Source organism: Heliangelus exortis, chromosome 12 (genome assembly GCF_036169615.1).
Source record: "Heliangelus exortis chromosome 12, bHelExo1.hap1, whole genome shotgun sequence".
Taxonomy (NCBI): domain Eukaryota; kingdom Metazoa; phylum Chordata; class Aves; order Apodiformes; family Trochilidae; genus Heliangelus; species Heliangelus exortis.
The window spans coordinates 11100875-11120310 of record NC_092433.1 but is presented as its reverse complement, the minus strand read 5'-3'; the positions used below and the strand labels follow the sequence as shown (position 1 = coordinate 11120310).

The 19436-nt window shown below is 48.5% G+C and overlaps 1 protein-coding gene across 2 annotated transcripts in view; it reads right to left on the bottom strand.

Annotated features, from left to right (window-relative positions):
• Nucleotides 1-7847: 7847 nt before the first annotated feature.
• Nucleotides 7848-19436, bottom strand: part of CHST13 (carbohydrate sulfotransferase 13) — a 47438-nt gene continuing 35849 nt past the window's right edge. For both annotated transcript variants that reach the window (XM_071755996.1, XM_071755995.1), the window contains 2 exons: nt 9269-9351; nt 7848-9155 (listed from right to left, as the gene is read on the bottom strand). In XM_071755996.1, coding sequence (XP_071612097.1) covers nt 8310-9155; nt 9269-9334 — 912 coding nt within the window. In that variant the 5' untranslated portion in view covers nt 9335-9351 and the 3' untranslated portion in view covers nt 7848-8309. The remainder of the gene's footprint in view (nt 9156-9268; nt 9352-19436) is intronic.

The window sequence follows — 19436 nt, the reverse complement described above, 5'->3', positions numbered from 1 at the left end:
TGTTGTGCATCTGGGGGTTGTTTTTTCTTGCTAAGGTTCTGCCTGTTTCCAGTTCATACTTGTCAGCTATAACTTCTTGCTTGTTTCTTTCTCATCATTTCAGGGTTGGATAACACAATTTTAATAGGGCTTCAGGAAAATCAGTGTTTACAGCCAAGAGCAACCTTCTGCAGCCCACGTTTCAGATTAGCATGAAAGCCCATTCCCTCTCCCACATTCACCATTTACTTATGAACAGCTACCCTGCAGTGAGTCTAGAATCTACAGATGTGCATGAAGACTGTGCTGGACTGGGTGAGGATCTGGCAAATGACTCCTTAGATCCTCTCTCCAGGGTGGCTATCTTGTGCTATCAGAAACACAGCAGCAAGGCCTGTGAGACAATTCTCACTGAAATGGGGGTGGGAAGCATATAGTAAGATGCCCAAGAGATAGGAGTTGAGGACATGGATCAAATCTTTGAAAAATACCACTTGACCTCATCTTTAATAGTAATCTGTCTGTTGGAGGAGGCACAGGGGGAGGTCAGGTCCCCCAGGCTGCTGGAAGACAGATGTCATGTTCAAGGACCTGCTAGCTTAAATTTGAGCTGTGCTGTGTGCCTGATAGCCTTGGGAGTTTCTGTGTTCTCAGTGCTACTCCAATCTCCTAGAGGTGCTGGAAAACTGCAGCCTCTGCATGGTATCAACAGTTGGCAGAAGATTCCCTAACAGCAAAAGTTGTTCAGTTCTGGGCTGCATGACATGGGGAAAAGCACTCCTTGAAAAAAAATAAGCTGTCGCTTTCCTCCTCTCCAAGCCTCCTCTTCATCGTTTTGTTGGGAAGGACAGATGACTTCACAATGGCTGAGCTGGAGACTGTGAGCTCACCAGCTTCACGGTGGAGGAAATTTCAGCATGTGAGGCTCACGTTCCCCCTGTCTCGGGCCTCACTGCTTTATCTCCTGCTGCAGGCTGTGTGCTGTCAGCTCAGCTCTGCCATCCGCCCTGAGCACCCGCGCCTGAGAACTGCAAAAGCAAAATGCAAGCATTTGATTGCCAGTCCCAGTCTGAGGAATCTGTACTGGATTTTACTAACTTTAGCTTAGCATTTCATTTTTGTAAACCTTGCAGTCCTGGCAAGTAACACCTTCTTCTTCAGCATCATCTTCTCTCCTCCTTGCTTCATGTCCCTGCTGCCTTGGAGAGCTCCTTGATGATTTTGCTAGAGGTACAAATCAGGTAAGGCTGGTCCTAAGGCAAGGGTCATCCTGAGGCCATGCTGCTGAGAACACCCCAGGGTGCCAGACATGTGCAATTTTTATTTTTAATAGCACAGATACACCTCTCCTCCTTCCAGTCCTCTAAAAGCCTCAGACTGGAGCCTATGGTTGTTGCAGACTACAGGGGACCCCAGTCACCCTGCTCCAGCATCAGTGCCCAACACAGAGCTGCTGCTCTGCCATATATTGTAACAAAGCCCTTGAGGGCTTTCTGGGGGGGCTCATTGAGGGGTTTCTGGGCAGAGCTTAGTTTGTTCTGGTTCTCACTGTTGACAGAGGACACAGGAACACATAATTGATGCCATCTGTGTCCTACTTGTGGGATCCAGCTGGGCTGGGTGTCCTATGCTGCACCTCCCAGCACTGGGCTTGGGGATTCCCCCCTTGCATGAGGCTTTGGGGCTGTGACCTGATTTGGGGAGATTACAAAGGGCACAGCAAGACGTGTGTTTCTCCAGGGTACCCCCGGGTGAGCAGCCAAGCATCAGCCTTGTGCCCATGCACTTAGTGCAGGGAACACACGTAAGACTGAAAATTGTTTCCAGCCTCAGGAGAAATGATATAACCAAAGGAAATGGTTTCAATAAAAGGGGATTTTTTTTTCCTTTTTTAAGGGTAGCAAAAGGCTAGTTATTTGGATGTTCAAGCCTGTCTACTCTTTCCTTTTCTTTCTTTCCCTGTGCAAATGAGAATGGGCCTTTGCTAACAAAGGTTGTATGTAACCCTGGAGCACTGCTTGGATCAGTGTTCTTATAACTCCATCTGAGCTTGCCCCACCAAGAAAGCACCCTCAGTAAGTGGGAAGCACTGATTCCTCCCCATGGCACCAGCTGCCTTTGTGGCACTCAGATGAGTTGAGGTGTCCAGGCATCCATTCCCTTCTCCTCCCTTAAAAGCAAAGATTTGGTTCTTAAATGCCTGGAGGATTCACAGCTTTTAAGAGCATTCACTACATCACAGCAGACTCTACCTGGTTTTATGCTCCCTGTCAGATTGTGCTGGAGTGATTTGGTTGGGGAGGAGGTCTGGGGAGGGGGTGGCTTTGCTCCCTTTTCCTTCACAAAATTCACATAGCTCCAGAGCAAACTGATGTGGGTAGCAGAGCCCAGAGAGGGTGTGGATATTTTATAGTGATTTTTGTCTTTAATCTAACCTGGCAGGAAAGTCCCTGCCAGCGTTGGCCTGGCTTCTTTCTCTGTTGCTCTATCTGTGCCATAGCTGTGCCCAGCTCTTCACTGGGTTTTAGTCACCCCACCAGTCCCCAGCACCTCTGCTTGAGCTGACAGGGGCTTTTATTTGTACTTACTCTTCTTGGATCCAAAATAAGCAATTACCTTGAAAAGGAGGAGGTGGGAGAAGAGAGCTCCTTTCCTGCTGCTCTTTAGTGCTTGGCTGCTGCCTGCCCATTTGGGCAGAGCACTTAAACAGCCCCTAGCAACCCATCAAATGCTATGGGATGTCAGTCAAAGGCTCACCATGTTTGAACCTGTAGGGGGAAATAAACCAGATGTGGGGTGTCAGCAGAAGAATGAGACTGGCTGATTTTTAATAAAGTAGAGGAAATAAAGGTTAAAAAAAAAAAAAAAAAAAAAGAGTTCTTTGGGCTGGATCTTCCAAGCCCATCAGCAACTGGCCCAGGCTGTAGTAGAAGGCAGCAAAAAAATGTAATTTTTTTTTCTTTTAATCTCCATTGTTTTATTGTTTTCCTCCAACAGTATTAGCAGCAAGGTTTAGACTCACTTCTGAGATCAGCCACTGGTTGTCTGCAAATAAAATAAATCTCAGGCTCATGTCAGTGCTGTGGGATGGGGGGCAAGGCAGGGCATGGGAATTTGGGAGGGGGTGGGTGCCTGCCCTGCACCACCACAAGGCCAGTGCTGCTGAGGTTGCTGCTGGGACCTTGGGGAGATCCCAGCTGCACTGGAGAAGAAGGTCAAGCCAGAGGCTCCCTTAGTTCTGATTGCAGAAGGGAAAACCTTTGCTTGTAAGCAAAGAAGGGGCTGGCACCAGCCACAGAGAGAGAAGGGAGTAGGGGTTTGTTTTGAGTAAAAGCATTTGTTTTTCTCCATCTCCCCAGCTTCCATTCACTGCATCCATCCTAATACAGTATTCTTCCAGAAACTCTACTTTGTGTGAGATGGAACATCCTTACTGGGGACAAGTGAAGTGCCAGCCAGCAAACACAAGCAAGTCTGAAAAGCCTCCTTCAAGCGTGACACCACTTCCAAGACATACTTGAAAACACATATTATTATTTTCTTTTGCCCTTCAATGCAAGTCTATTTAATCCTCCAGCTGGTAAACAACCCAATCTGTGGTGCACAGCAAGCTCTGAAAGGAAAACTCCCTATCACTGACGCTCAGTTTTGTTCCACTGGAAGGAGAAACTCAACAGCTTCTCATGGGCCACCGGGGATGGGGCCAGCAGCTCCATAGCATTAAATATCCACAGCAGAGGCAAAGTGCCCGCCACGCTCTGAAGGCTGGAGCAAGCAGAGCTGTTAGCAGCACTCCAAGGAAGGGGCTGGCTGGCTGATTGCTGCTAAGTCACATTGGACTGTAACAAGGCTCAGCATTGCATGAAAGGGTTTGTGTATGTTTAAATCATAAATCTGATGTTGTACATGCAGGCATATGTAGACAAACATAAACCAAATGGCTCTTAAGTATTAAAGTCATAGACAAATATAATATGTAAGTATAAAAAAAAATGCTAGTAATACATACCTTATACACATACACATATTACATGTAATGCATGTACCATCACCTATAAATATTTCAATTATTTGCTATAATTCTATTATACACAATATAATAACTATTTACATTGTGTATGTGTGCACATGTGGATCTATCAAAGTGAGGCTGTTCTTCCTTGCTTTTTGCAGTTCTAGTGCCCTGACAGCTCCTCAGCCTCTCACCAAACCCCAAGGACAACCTGGTAGTGTGGGCACTTGGCCCCCTTGCCCCTTGCTGACCACACCTGTGGTGCACTCACCCTGTGCCAGCTGTGTGACTGGGGTGCTCTGTGACTCAGAAGCCTGAATGCCATTGCACATGGCAACAGCCATGGTTTGTTTCTTTAATTATTTATTTTTAATAGACACTTGATGATGGGGGGAGGGGGGGGGCGGCTGAAGAAGGAAGGGCTTATAGAGTTTGCAAGGTTATTCCTTGCCTGAGGCTGAGCTGTGTGCAATCACTACATCTAACTTGGGGTTTTTTCAGTTTGTCTTTGGGCTCCTGTTGCCAAGCCAGGGTGACCTTGGCAGTGTTGCCTCTCCCTTGGCCACCCCACTTTTCCTGCCCCAGACCATCACTGCCAAAGTGCCACTGAGGGCTCCAGCCTCGTAAGAAATGGTGCCTAATCACAACCATGCTTGTTTGGGTTCCTCTGCTCCTTTTAGCAGGTTTGGTGCACTCAGTGAAGCAGGGACTGCCATGGGATGTCCCCTCCTTGTTCCCAACCCCAGCTGCCCCCAGCACTCCCCATGTGCAGGTGCTCAGTGTGGGTCCATGGGGATAATGGCCACACTGATCCCCTGAGCACCAGCCCTGCAGGGAAGGTTCATTTCTCTGCAGAAACAGAGAGTTGTTGTGTTTTTTTTTAAGGCTTGCATTTAAGGGCACCAAAAGAAGTCCATGTATAGGTAGAAATGCCCCTGCTTTCCCTTTGCTCTTTCTCTAGGTGACAGCAGCTCAGCTCATTCCTTGAGGGACACCTCATCCTGTCTTCACCTCTGGTTGGTTACAAGGATGCCTGATAAGAGTTCACCTGTGATCATCATCAAACCTTGGCAAAAACTCAGCACACTGCATGGTGTGTAGCCCCACAGACCAGCTGCACCAAAGCCTCATTCCCTCAAAGACAGACATATCCTGCAGGGCTGCATTTTGGTTCTGCTTGGGATGCTAGCAATGTGTTTCTACCCTTCATCACCTGACCAACATCTTCCTCCTTCCTGGAGACACCCCCTGCTCACAGGGGGCTGCTCAGACAGGGTCAAGGGGATGAAATTCTGCTCCATCCTCCTGGGGGGCAGCCCCTGGGGTTCTCCTGTGTTTCAAGCCCTTCTTGCACATCAGGTCCCACCACATTCCGAGTCCCAAGTACAAGAGAAAATCAAATCCAATTGCACTTCAGAGGGGGCCTAGATAGCCTTGATGGGTTTTTTCCTCATCTGGCAAGAAAAAGGGATGCAATGAATCGTTTTTAAAAAAAACGAACCAAAACCAAACAACTAGGAGCCCCTCTGAGAAACAGTTCCCAGCACACGAAGTCTTACAGGAAATTAAAATGCTTGTAGTTGGGATCACCAGGCACACGATGGCCTCGTAACTCCGTTTTGCTCCAGTCCTGCCTCGTTATTCGGTGTGAGCTGGGGATTTTTGGGGTGGCCCCAAAATCTCCCAGCCCAGGCTGCTGTTCGGCTTTGGCACGAGGAAAGGGGTTTGGAAAGCAGCATTAAGGCAGGGGGGAAGCAGAAGGTATGACCTAACTGGGATGGACTGGGGCTGTTGGTTGTTTCCTAACAAAGGTGAATTTTTCCAAAAGTCCTATATAACCCCAAAGGTACCCTGTTACAGAGCAAATCTCAGCAGGGCATTGCTCAGAGCCAGGATCCATACATACAAAACCAGGGTGTGGCTTTGGTGTTGTGTGGGGCAGCAGGTCAGGTCTGATGGGGATGCTGGGGGACAGGCTGCCAATCAAATAATCAAGACAACCTCCACCCTCTCCAAATCCCCACCATTGCAGGAAAGTTAAGGAAGAAATTGGGTAAAAGGCAAAGCCCAGAGCATTCTGTTTCCTCACTTCCACTCCAAAGAGAGCCCAAAGGGGCTCCCAACCAGACAGATATTGCCTAAACACCCCAAGACAGACAGCACAATAGGGAGAGCCTGTATATCTGTTCCTGTCACTCACTGTGCCATCAGCTTTCTAGAGCTACCTGCAGGGAACAATATTTAGGAGAAGAAAAAAAAAAAAAAAAAAGGAAGTCCATCCAACATTTCATCCCTTTGTGATTCTCATCTGATCCCAAATTATGATTCATGACCAAAAGCAATGAAAAATAGTCTGTCGTGTCTTGAACAATGATTTTTCCAAGCAGAGGCAATGCTAAGTAGGGAATGTGAGACTCCTGAGAAAGGAGGAGGAATGCACTCCAAGCCTGAGAGCTGCAGATGAAATTTGTTGCATCATATAATCTTTTTTATGCTTTGAATTTCAGCTCGATGGGGAGGCACTAAGATAGCTTGAGAAAGGCCATTTCCATGAGATCTCCAGTCCAGATTGGGAGAGTCAGTCAGACTACCAGGATCACCAGAATTTTTTTTTAACTTTTCTTTTTCATTGCTTTGCTAAAACCCATCTCCAAAGGGAGCAATTGAGAAGGAAGTGTCAGCATATAGCTGAAAATCAGAGGCAGAGCAGAAAAAAGTTAGGATATAACAGCCAAAAGTTCTTTGATGAAAACATTATTTTTTAAAAGACCCTCAGAGCACTGGGGTTTTATAAAACCATTGTATTGCACTAATAAGTCGTGTTCACAGCTGAGCAAGCACACACTCAACAGCAAATTCTGTTACTGGTGTGTTTATTTACAAAGGCAGCCACTGGCCCAAAGATGAACAGAAAAGAGGAAAGCCTGAAAGATTTAAAACAATACTGCTCCTTCAGATGGCTTTAATTTAAAATCCTAGGACTGGGTTTGTAATTTTCTTTTGTGTTTTGTCCCCTCCTCCCCATTTCTTCTTCAAGGAATGAATTGTCAAGACCCAGCCAGCCACAGGGGAATTTTCCTCTAGGTGTCTCTGTCCCTATTATTATTCACAATTATCTTTTCACACACACACATATACCTACAAACATGCACAGACACACACGTGCACACACACCTTCTTCTCTGGCTTTTCCAGTCCAGCATCACCTTTTCCTTATTACAGCAATCACCCATGTCCCAGCACAGTGCTCCCCAAAACACTGGACAACTTAAAGTTGCCCCAGCACATTTCTTCAGTCCCCTGGTGCCATGTGGACAACCCAAGAGGGAGGTAGCCACCACACATCAGAGCAGCACATGGTGGCAGGGGACAAGAAGCCAGCATTGCCAGCTGGGTCCTGACAGCTCAGATTGGATGTGGACAGAACACCACAGAGGACATGATTTCATCTGAGCAGACACACCTGCACCCATGCTGAACACATGGCTTTACAACACAGTTATCACCTGCTCTTAAGAAACAGGACGTGTGGGGCCTGGATTTGGTAGATTTGACCAGAAATCCAGAGACATCTGCACACACACAGCCACTGTCTGCTCTGCTGTTGTAGTTCAAGAGAAAGCACTGTGTCCCTGTCAGTGCATACCTGCTGGGAACCTTCTCCTCTCCCTCTGTTGGAGTGTTTTGCATCCCAACCAAAAGCACGTGGAAGGAGGGAGCCCTCCAAGCTTTGTCAGGGAGAAATGCATGGTCACAGTAACACACCACTGCCTCCTCCAGAAATGGGGGACAGCGTGGGAAGCTGGAAGAAGAAGGAGAACAAGGTGAAAAGAAAAGGCTGAATGAAAGGAAAAACTTATATTAAATTATTGCTTTATTTATGGTTCTATGCAAGTCTCTGACATGCTCCACCTTTCCCCCCAAAACGTCATGGATGCCCCCAGACAGTCCAGTGAGGAGGAGAATGACCTGAAGGGATCCTGCCCAAAAAAGAAGCCTTCCCAAGACTTGGGTCTACAGAGGAGTCTCTTAGTTAAGAGAAAGTCCCCAGCCAAGGCAAACCCTCCTACCCACCACCATCCCCTGTAGATGTTGAAGAGTGGGAGGGAAAAGGAAGGAAATGCTCCAGCCCTTGTGTTTTGAGAGGTGTTCTCCCTCCAGACCATACACGAATGAGGCATCAGGATGTGGAGCAGACCATAAAGGAGAGGGCACAGGGGAGAAGTCAACCAAGAGATGAGCACAGGGTGGGGGGAGAGTAATAGTGTCAAGATGAGAGTCACCCAGCTCTCCTTTGCCTCTCCCCCCAGCCCCTACCTCATCGGATGCGGAGGTACGAGGGGATGGAGTAATTGAAGAGCAAGTAGTCCATTTTATATAAATTAAAGAGTCTCCTTTGGTAGAAGGGGCTAATGTCCTGGAAGAACTGGGCCGTCATGTCGTCTGTGGTCCTGGTGGTCTTGGATGAAGAGGGGAACTTAACGCTCGTGTCAGCTCCAACCAGCTGAAGGATGTAGTTGGCATCTTCAGCCAAGGTCTCATACTTTCCCACTACGTCGTAGTGGACAATGCAGGGGTGGCAGAGCGAGTGCACCCGCTCCCAGTGCTCGTTGAAGGGCTCCTCCCGCTGCGTCCGTGGATCCAGCAGGTAGTAGACAAACTCCTCGAAGCGGACGTCGTCTCCGCGCTCCAGGGCTGTGTCGCTGGGCTCCTGCCGGTGCCGGCGGATGATCTTGGTGCCGTAGCGCTTGTGGAAGGCGGTGTTGTAGCTGCGGGTGAACTTGTTGCGGTACGCGGAGACCAAGCGCTCGAAGGGCTCCCGCACGAAGACGAACTTGAGGTAGCTGCGCAGGCGGTGGTTGATCTCGGGGACGCTGTACTCGGAGAGGGTGCGCAGGTTGGACGAGACGTGGGCCTCGTTGGCGGGGATCTCCAGTGGGTCCTGGTACTTGCCTTGCCCCGTCAGGACCATCATCACCCGCTTCCAGTTAGTGCAGGCCACTTTGGGCACGTAGCAGTAGAGCAGCCCGTGCGTGTCATCCACCACCAAGTGCCGCAAGTCATCCGGCCGCAGGAGACGCCGCTTGCGGGTGTAACGGTTGCAGACGTTGCTCAACAGCTCCCGTCGCTGCTGATGAACCCCCTGCAGTGACGACTGCTCAAACTGGGGAAAAGAAAAAAAAAAAAAGAGATGGTCACCAACCCAGCAGGATGGGTAACACCCTCAACACCCCACTCCAGCTTCACATCCCCATTGTTTTGTCCCTGTCCCCTTACCTGGTCACTTTCGTACAGGGCTTGGAGCGGGCTGCGACCGGCCTTCCCTTGCCAGGTGGATCTCATAGCCCCATCTTCTGTGGCTGGAAAAGGAGTGAGAAAAATCAGAGAGGTTTGGGGGGCTGCTACCATGGCACCCCCTGGAGATGCCTAAGTTGGGATGAGGAACATTCCCTGAGAAGAGACAAATCCATATGGCTCTGGGAGAAGATACTCAAGCAATTCTTGTCCCTCTGCTTTATTTTTTAGCAAAACCTGCAGTTAGGGTTCAAAAGGTCCCAACCTAACCTTAAAACAAATAGAAGACCATCAATAAAGACAACAGCTTGTTACAATTTCAAATGTGCATTTGGGAAATGCCACTATGTGCAGGCTGCATGGGAGTGACCCAGAAGATGACAAGATCCTGACCAGCATCACTGCAGTCCCACAAGGGGCAAGACAGCAGCTGTGCTTGGCAGAGATAAGGGGCAGCTCCAACATCAGCAGCTCTGTGCTGAGCACCCACAGGCTCAAGAGTTTGCATTTCCAGGCTTTGAGACAAAGTCATTAACAGATAAATTAATTGGTCAGCTGCTCTGTCAGCTGCTAAGTCCTTTTAAGATCTTAATTTTTTTTTTCCTACTAAACCAGCAACATTTCCTTGAGTGTCTACAGCTGAAGACAGCCACTCAAGCAGCCCTCCCCCTCTTCCCTGCCATACAGATCACCTGGTTTGATTTCAGAGATCTGTTTGCAGCAACACCAAATCTAAGGCTGGATCTGGCCAGCCACAGACATGGTGCTGGACACCCAATCAGTGACAGATGCTCAACTTCTCATGCTCATAAATTATGTAGGAATGCAGCCATCTTCCAGGCTATGAAGCATCCATTTCAGCTGCCATCCCTCAGCCCCAGGGACCTGTTTCCAGCACAGTGTGGGCAGAACCACATGGCTTGGATATCCCCAACCTAATGCATGGAGCCAGGGACAGAGGCTGTCTCTTGCAGTAACACCTTCAAACAGCTGTCTCACCTTTCCCCACCCTTTCTGACCCTCACTGTTGGCAGAGGATGCTGTGACAGTTTTCATATGAGAAGGTTTCTGGAAGGCCCTGGAGTTGGCTTCCACAGAAGAAATCAGACTGCCAGTTTTAAAATGGAAGATGATGGTTTTTTTCTAAAGGGGATGATAAGACACATTGTTTGGGAGATCATGGCCTGGGATGTTCTCCCAGTCCTCAAGCTCCTGCTCCTACAGGGGTCTCCTAAAATCTCAGCAAGATATATGTGGTGTAGGGAAAATCAACTCTCATAAACCATTTCTGGCAACATAAAGATTTCTAACACAGAGGCTTTTTGCACGACAATTTGGAACTCTGGATCTCTTAGCTCACAGACCATCACCAAGCCAAACCAAAGCAGTTATACGAGACCCAGATGGCATCTTTTTAACCAAAAAACCAAAACTCAAAAAAAACAGGAGGAAAAAAAATCAAAACCCCATCTTCATTTTTCATGAGCTTATGTTTTGCTTAAAAGAAAACTGCTCCAAAGCACAAAGTTGCCAGGGTCTAAGCTAAACATTATTCATTCCTGGAGCTGTAATTAGGAGGAAATGACTGCCTGACCTCACAAGATTTCATCAGCAGTGCATGTACACTAGTGCGTTTGTGGGAAATGACACTTCCTGCAGCTCTGGATTGATCAAGATGTGGCTCAGAGAGAATGTACGGTTTCTTCCTCAATCCCCGGTATCAGTTTCACCCACAGGAGGGTGAAACAGCATCTGTGCTAATGAGAGATAAGTGAAAGATCCAACGTACACAGCTCTGGGCTGAGATGCTCATCCCAGAGGAGCCCCGTTTCACATTTCCAGGCTCAGCCCTTTGCAAATGACAGGGAATGAGACTGACCTTGAAAACTCAACTCACTGCAGCTTGAATGTGCAGAGAGCATTAAACTTGAATCCCTTTCCTTGCCAGGGCTGATAAACTCCTGTTTGATTCAAAAGCATGACCCTGCAGTGAACTGTCTGCAAGGACCCTGCACCACATCAGACACTTGTTCTATATTTAGTAAAAGCAACGTGAAGAGGTTTGTTTTTCACGATTAACACGTGCATCAACCAGAACCTTTCTTACAAGGGACACAAACAAACCCCGGTGGTTCAGGCTGACCTGAAGCTGCTAGAAATGCAAATTGTTCGTGCCACTGCTGCACAGTGTGGGTGAAAATGTCCTCCAAGGGGAACGCTTCAGCGCCTGGTGTAGGGGCAGATTATGGCCTGGGAGGAGCAGGCTGCCTTGGCTCTTTAGGGCAAATAAAAAGAAAATCTGCAGTAAAATGGGCAGCAAGCACAAGTGGGGCTGGTCAGATCAGTGCTCTGACTGCTCTGGGCTGCAGTTTCAGTGCTGCTGAGGCTGCACCTCGCATGACTCTTGCCAACAGTTCCAGCAGAAACATTGCAAAATAGATTTCTTCCAGCCTTTCCCCAGCACAAGGTCTGGCAGAGAACTCTCTCTGGATAGCAGTAACCCCCCTGGGATCCTCGCTCTGCTCATGCTATACAAGCTTCCAGAAAAAAAAAAAAAGGGGGGGGGAAGAGAAAGAGAAACAAAGGAGAGAAGTCTGCCCGGTTGCTCCCATGTGGTTGGAGGAGGCTGGGAGCACTGAGCTGGCAGGGCAGATGCAAGAGCTCCACGCTCACCACATCTCAACAGCTTTTGCTCTCCAAATCGATGACACCATCCCCTGCCTGGGGCACTTGCCAAACCCTTTGGAGTGAACGTCTGGCCCAATGGCAGGTTTTTACAAGGCTGCAACTGCGGGAAGCCTTTCCCCCCTCCCTCAAAAACCGTCTGCTCACGCTACACACGGCATCCCATGGAGAAAAGCTAACAGGCTCCTGGCTGGGCCACGAGGATGACTTTTGGAGATGGTGTTAACCCTGGGGCAGAGGGGGAGCTGGAGCAGTGGCAGCCGTGTGGGGCTCAGCACAGCATCACAGCATCACCAGTGCACATGGAGCTGGTCCGTGTGCCCCGTGAGACCAACCCATCCCTCCTCTGCAGGGCTGGGGTCAGTGCAGCTGCAAGTGCCTGCAGCCGGCAGTGTGAACTTGACCAGAGCCAAATCCAGGCTGCCTGCACCCAAAGCAACCCCAAAACATCTGGTATCAGCTGATCAACACCTGAGCAACATTGGCCACCACAGCCTTAGGCTGGCCAGGACCAGCGTGAGGTTGCAGTTGGTGATTTAACAGAGTTAAATCTTCTTTAAGACCACACTTTGCCACCTAACACAGCTCTGCCCCATGACCCCAAGCTGTGGCCATACCCTGCTCACCATCCCTCCACCCCAGCACCTGCAACATCTCTGCTTATGCACTCCTCTCCCAGCACCCTCTGCCATCTCCAGACCCTGGGTCCTCACCATGCAGTTCTATGAACACAGCTCAGCCCTACTTTGAACACAAAATCCTTCTTCTCCAACCAACTGCTCCATCCCAACCACAGCATCAGGCAATCCCACAGTGTGCTCCCATCCTGGGCTCTCTCCCCATCCTGTCCCCTAAATGCTGTCCCCGCCCTGTTCTCATCTTCACCACCTACCCCAAGCAGGCACTGGCCCAGCTAAGGAATGGTGAGTTCAAGGGGCTCCACAGCTGGCTGAACTGCACAGCTGGAGAGGAAACCAAACTTAGATCAGGAGCCAGGGAAAGGCTCAATTCTTGATCTGTGTCTGTTTCTTCCATCAGATGTGGGACACATCTTGGACTCCAAAGAGAAGGAGGGAGGACGGATGCAGATAGACAATATCCCATTTTCTTCCTCTTATTCATGCTGGGAATGAGTCAATCACCCCATCCCTTGTAGCGTGGCTTACCCATCCTTGGGATGCTCCTGGGACTCCAAGTTTGGAAAGATCAAGGAATACTGAAATATATGGCAGTGTTAAGGAGGGCGTATCAGCAGAGTACATTACTGGTTCATGCTGCATTTTGGCATCATGGCCCTGAGTACCATAGGATCTTCCATCATGGGGGAACTGCCAAGATCATCACATCCTGGTTTTCTTCCTAACTTTGTAGCTTGTTATGAGTTTCCCAGATTCCACCACATGTAGTGGTAACCCTTGGAAATTTAGCATCTCTGTGACTGCATCTGGAAGCAGGGATGTCACTTAGCAAGGGTACATTGAGTTTCTAAAGGGATAAAAACATCAACTCTTGGCAACTGCTGGTTCACTGTTTGGGTAACAAGTATCAAGACAGTGTCTGTCCATGATCCAAATCCAGAATGTTTCTCACCGAGATGGGTAAAAGGAAATAGCACATTTGCCCTTCGCATCTTCAAAGGACGAGGCAAGGGAATAGGAGTGAGGCAGAACACGAGCTCAGAAACCTCATGCTAAGGCCATAACATTGACCAGCAATCAATGAACGAGATGAGACTGAAAGAGAGCTCAGACACATTCTGGAGTCTCCCACGCTACAAGTGCAGACCAGGTTTTAGTGCTGTCCCATCAAAACTGAAGCTCCCATCACTCCGTCTGACATCAATGCCACAGCAGGAGCTGGGGTTTCATTGCTTGCCAGCTCTCTTTGGAAAAGGGAGTAGATTTTAAAGCTAAGAATATTTAGGTGTACTAGCTGACTGTGAAGACAGCCAGACGTGTGAGGTGAGGGAAAGACTGGATCATGCCCATCCCAGACTTCTGGAAGCACCAGTAAAAAGAATTTGCTGTTCTGGCTGTAGAGACTTAATTAGGGGGGGAGGTTCTCTGCAACCCCAACAGAAAATCCAGACCCTGAACTGAAGTGTTTGGCTAGAAGACAGGATTCAGGCAGTGACAAGCCTGCTAGGCTGACATCAGCATTACCAGGGCTTTAGAAAACAGTCTGAAGGAAAGAAAACATTTAAAAGATGTGGGTGTGACTGGATAGGGGAATAAAATCAACATGGCATTTACTAAGCACAGCTTTTACCCATGCAACCTGATCTGTCAACAAAATAAGCCATTTCTATAGATCAAACATATGTGGTAGATCCTCACCCAGATCTATGTAACACATGAGATATGACAAACCACAGGAAATAAGGACTTGAAACAGAGAAGATGAAGTTTAAAGAGTAACCTGTAAGGGACACAAGCAACTGGGAAGCAGGCAGTGTTTAAGTGGGAAATACCAGGCAGCAGGCAGATTTCTAGTAAAATACCTCTAAGATTGGCTTTAGGATCAATACTTCAGGAATCAATTGACATAAAAATAGAAAGACAGTGATGACAAAGAGCTCATAAAGGCAGGGAGAGACTGAAGCACAAAACAGAGTAACTAAAGCTTCATCCTCATAAAACATAAAGCTTGTCCCCTTTGACTAGGGGAAAGGAAATGCAACAGAACTTAATTTTGCAATGTTGGAATTCAGCAGTTTCAGCTACTTTGCTGCTGGAAGTGGCAGGAGGTCCCAGATGCATTAGTTCTGGGCCACCAGGTGCCAGTGTGACAGTCATAAAAAAAGGCAAATGAAGTCCTAAAAGATATTGGATGAGGCATTTGCCATAGCAGCAAAAAAAAGCATGAATGCTATTATCCAGAGTATTGGTGACCCCCACCTGCATCACTGACAGCTTTGCTCTCCTGAGATCAAGGCAGATCCAGAGCTGCTGAGAAGGGCTGTGAAGTGACCAGGGGATCACAGGACCAGCTGCCCCATAAGTAACTACAGGGGCTGGATGGATGTATGAGCTGAGCCAGGATGTGATTGTTTCCTGGGAACAAGCCAGCAGAGAAGGACAGGGCTTGTTCTATATGCAGGACTCTTCATAATCACTTGCTCAGTTGCCAAATAGGAAGAGGTCTGGAAATCCCAGATCAGTGGAACTCCAGCTAAGATGCAGCAGATGCAACACCTTTTGGGATGGAGGATGGAGCTTTCAGGCATCTTCCAGGACAGATCCTGGGGCCACAAGGAGACAGAAGCTCCACTCATAGTTTCCAATATGAAACACTGGAGAAGTTAAGAACTGGAGATTCAGTGGTCTCCAGCCAAGGGGAGTGAAGAGAGAGCACCCCAGAGGCCCCAAGGAGCTCATCCTGACCCCACCACTGCCTCCCTGCTGCTGTCTCACAGCCCCAGCATTGCTTCCTGTTTTGTCTGCACAAAACCTAAAAAAAGATAAAAAATAATTGTGGTGCCTGGCCACCCGAAATGATCAGTCTGGGTGTTAATTACAGCCTGTGACTCCCTGCAGGTGAGTGGACCAGGGGCTTGTCTCTCTTGCAAGAACCTCCAGCCTTCACAGCAGCAGCATCTGAGAGATGGTCTCAGACCAAAGAAAAGCTTTTTTTTCATGACAGATTCTGGATTTGAGCATATGAAATGGCATTGGTGACAAGAACTGACTGCCTGGCACACACAGTGTGTGCACAGCTGTGCAGCTGAACTGTATTTATAGGATAAAGAAGAGTTCACAGTGGGGAACAAATGAGAACAATATTACCACTTGATATTGAAAGGGGAATAGCTCTATAGTGTAAAGGGATCAGCACTTGCCTAAAATCAGATACTGGAGGAGCCAGAAATTAGGACCTGGATCTCTTTGTGGGCACAGCAATAGCTTTTCCAGACTTTGCTGTTTTTCACTCTTCTCCAGCATCTGTCATGGGAGATGAGCGAGTGCTTCAGACATAGCAGTGATGGCTCACTCATCCCTGGCTGCAGAAACACAGCCCTGCTTCTTGAGGACCAGCCCCTTGCTATTAAAATAACTGCACCCAAGAGACACAGAGAAGGATCCTGCCATCTATTTTAAGAAAGAATATTGAGACTGTGTTCTTCAAAGCCTAACACAGAAGGCAGCCACTGGCTGCTGAATCTGTCCAATTTTCAATTTTAATATCCAAGAGGGGAAGACAAAAAATAGGAAAAAAAAAAATAGAGCTTGACAGCAGCAGTGATAGAGACAGACAGCTCCTGCAGTCTGAGCTCAGTTTTCCCTCCTAGTTTGATAGCAAAGCTTGGGTCACAAAGCTGGGCTGGAGGCTGGACCCAAGGGTTGACTGTTGCTTTGTTGTTGGTGTTTTTTTTTAAAAAAGACACTTTTCAAAATGAGTGTGATGTGGGATCCCACACATCAAAATCCCACACCAAACTCCAGACCCAGTGACTTAACATGGGTGAAGGTAGCAACCTCTTTTGATGGAGAAGAGGACCCCATTAGTGGCTGTCTGCTTTCCTGCATGCTGCATTCAGCTGTGACAAAGTGTGGCAAGTCTGGTATTTATATCCTTATGCATCTTCAGAGCTAAGGGAGCACCCCTGGGAATGAAAAACAAAACTCATTCCTATTTTTTATTCTTACAGGCAGGTTCTGATTTTGGAATGCAAATTTTTTACTCAGCGAAGAGGCAAAACCAATCTAGTTAGATTCCCATGACTGCTTATTTTTACTGCATCTAAAAAGCTGGGGATATAGACAACACAGGATGAATGAAAATGCTAGAAAAGAAAGAAACAGAAACCTAACAAAGCCACATACTTGATCTGCTTAAATGCATCCTTCAGCTTTGTGAATTCAGGCATAGCCACCTCTGCTGTGGAGATGCAAGTGAAACAAGAAGCAGGAGGTGTAGCCAGCCAGGCTACAGACACACGCTTGCCTCCAGAACCAGCTCAGTGGCCTGATGAATTGCTCTGAAAAGTTTGAGTCTGCTTGAGTATCTTCTTTGCCTAGGCTGAAGAACATGCAATGGTGATGTGAGGACTGGGGGACACAGCTGCCATGTGAGGCCACATAATGGGGGGGTGACCGCAATGCAAGAGCGCAGCAAGACATCTCGTGTCCTCCAGCAGGGCCTCACAGCCAGCAGCACCTGCTTGAGGTCTTTAAATTCTTACTGTTCTTAAAGACAGCAAACAGCGAGCAGCCCTCATCCCCTGTCACACTGCTGTGTCACACTGCTGTGTCACACTGCTGTGTCACACTGCTGTGTCACACTGCTGTGTCACACTGCTGTGTCACACTGCTGTGTCACACTGCTGTGTCACACTGCTGTGTCACACTGCTGTGTCACACTGGCAGGCACCTCCAGCAGGTTAGGAGGGACCCTGCCTCTCACTGTCTTGCGGCACCACTGGGAAAACGTGTATTCCCATGGCTCACAAGGGGAAAGGGAACATCCCAAATACTTTGGATGCAGGCACATGACCTGAGGATCTGCGGTGGATGGTAAATGCCAGGGACCTGGCTGAGGATGCCAGGACAGTGGCAATGCAAAGGCAGGAGCTGTACCTCCCACTGGGGGAGAGCCAAGAAGACACAGTCTTCTAAGTGACAGCTAAGAACTTTGATCCCTGAATCTGCAGGACACAACAGGCACCTTTCTGCCCCCAAAAGTGAAATAGTAACACAACGACTGCGTACAAAGACCTCAAGCAAGTGCTTGTCCTGCAGTGCAGCCCCAGATGCTGCCTTTCCGGGCAGGCAGGGGGTCAGCAAGAGAGCCAAGGGATGCCCCAGGCATTTCATACTTGCCTGGCAGCCTCTGGACCTCTGCCAAGGGCCTGCAGGAGCCACGGGGTGGATTTGGAAGAAGCTCTCTTACCAGGTTGTAGGCCAAATTTTTTCCTATGTGTCCAGAGATGAGGTTTGACTCCCAGTCAGGTGATGGTATCTCTGGAAACAGGCAGAGATAGAGGCATGCACAGAGGTAGCAGGCAGCACCTCTACCCCATTCTGGCAGACCCACTCTTGCAGAACTCAACCCTTGTGCAGAGGTCCTGCTGAATCAGGCAAGCACAGGATCAAGCCCAAGGCACCCATTACTGAGAGCCCAGCCTGCCAGGTTTGCTCCCCATGGGAAGGGACAATGCTCCAGTCAGCAGCTCACGTGGTCCTGACTTAGCACTGTTTTGCTCACCAGAAATTAAACCAACTGAGTGACTGGTTTGGCTCAATCAGACAGAACCAAGCCCCAGCAGCTCTGGGATGCTTGAAAGCTTAGCTCAGGTTTTTTTCCCACCCTACACATTTTCTACCACCTCCTCGCCCCCCAGGCCTTTTGAAACAGACAAACCAAACAATTAACACCCCCCACTCCCCTCACCTCCCAGCATTTAGAAACTGCAGAGAACTAAAAAGATGTGCATGACAAGGAGGTTACCCACAAAGCTAAGGGAAAGACCACAAATAAAAGCAGCTCGGAGGCAAACCTGAGAAGGGCAAGATGGGACATGCACATGAGTAGGTTCACACAGAGAACAGATCACTTACAAAAAACACCACGACCTGCAGCAGTGAAAGAGAAATCTCCTGGCCCATCAGCTCAGATGTATGAACCTGCACGCATCTCTATGAGGAAGAAATTGATTTTGCAACACCACAGGCACCAGGGTCACCTAGAAGTGGTATTATAGGAGCTGTGATAAAGTACCATTTCAGGGCAAGATGACAGAGGGGTGCAGCAAAGATGAAGGCTGCACACTCTACCTCTTCTCTAGTACCTAGCTAAAACATGTCCCATCCCCATAGAGCTGATGGAAGGGTCCTACCAGCCCCTCTTACACAGAGCCTCTTTCTCTGGAAAAAACTCCCTTTTCCCCAAGTGACATTTTCACTTTCTGGGAAGCTACTTAAGGGTGACTCCAAGTGGCCACAAATGGCTCTTGAAGGGTGACGGGGTACCCCATTCCCAGCACCCAGTTTCAGCCCATGTCTCTGATGATGAAGCGCCCCTTCTCAGCTTCCCACCTCCTAGACAAGAGGGAAAAGAGCATTTTCCAGCCACCTTCCACCAAATGCAGACATGCCATGGCTACTGCTTGGGCTACATTCCCTGGCAAACATCCTTCTGCAGCATTTCCATCCTCAAACCACACAATTCCTACACACAGAGAGATATGAAGGTATTTGGGATCTCCTAACTGCACTTTTGCAAGGTGTCATGAGCTCCCCCTGATGCCCAGGATGACTTCCTCTGGGTAGGAGATGAAAGGTGTCACCCTCTAAAAATAAACCCCTCATTTGCAACAATCACCACCTTGCAGCTTCTCCACAGTCCCAGGGCTGAGTGGCATAACTGGATGGTAATGGCAGCCAGGCTCCTTGGCTCTGAAGATTCTCCCTCTAGCCAAAAAACAGAGAGGGGACAATGAGTCACTGTTTTACATGGGTTAATAGGA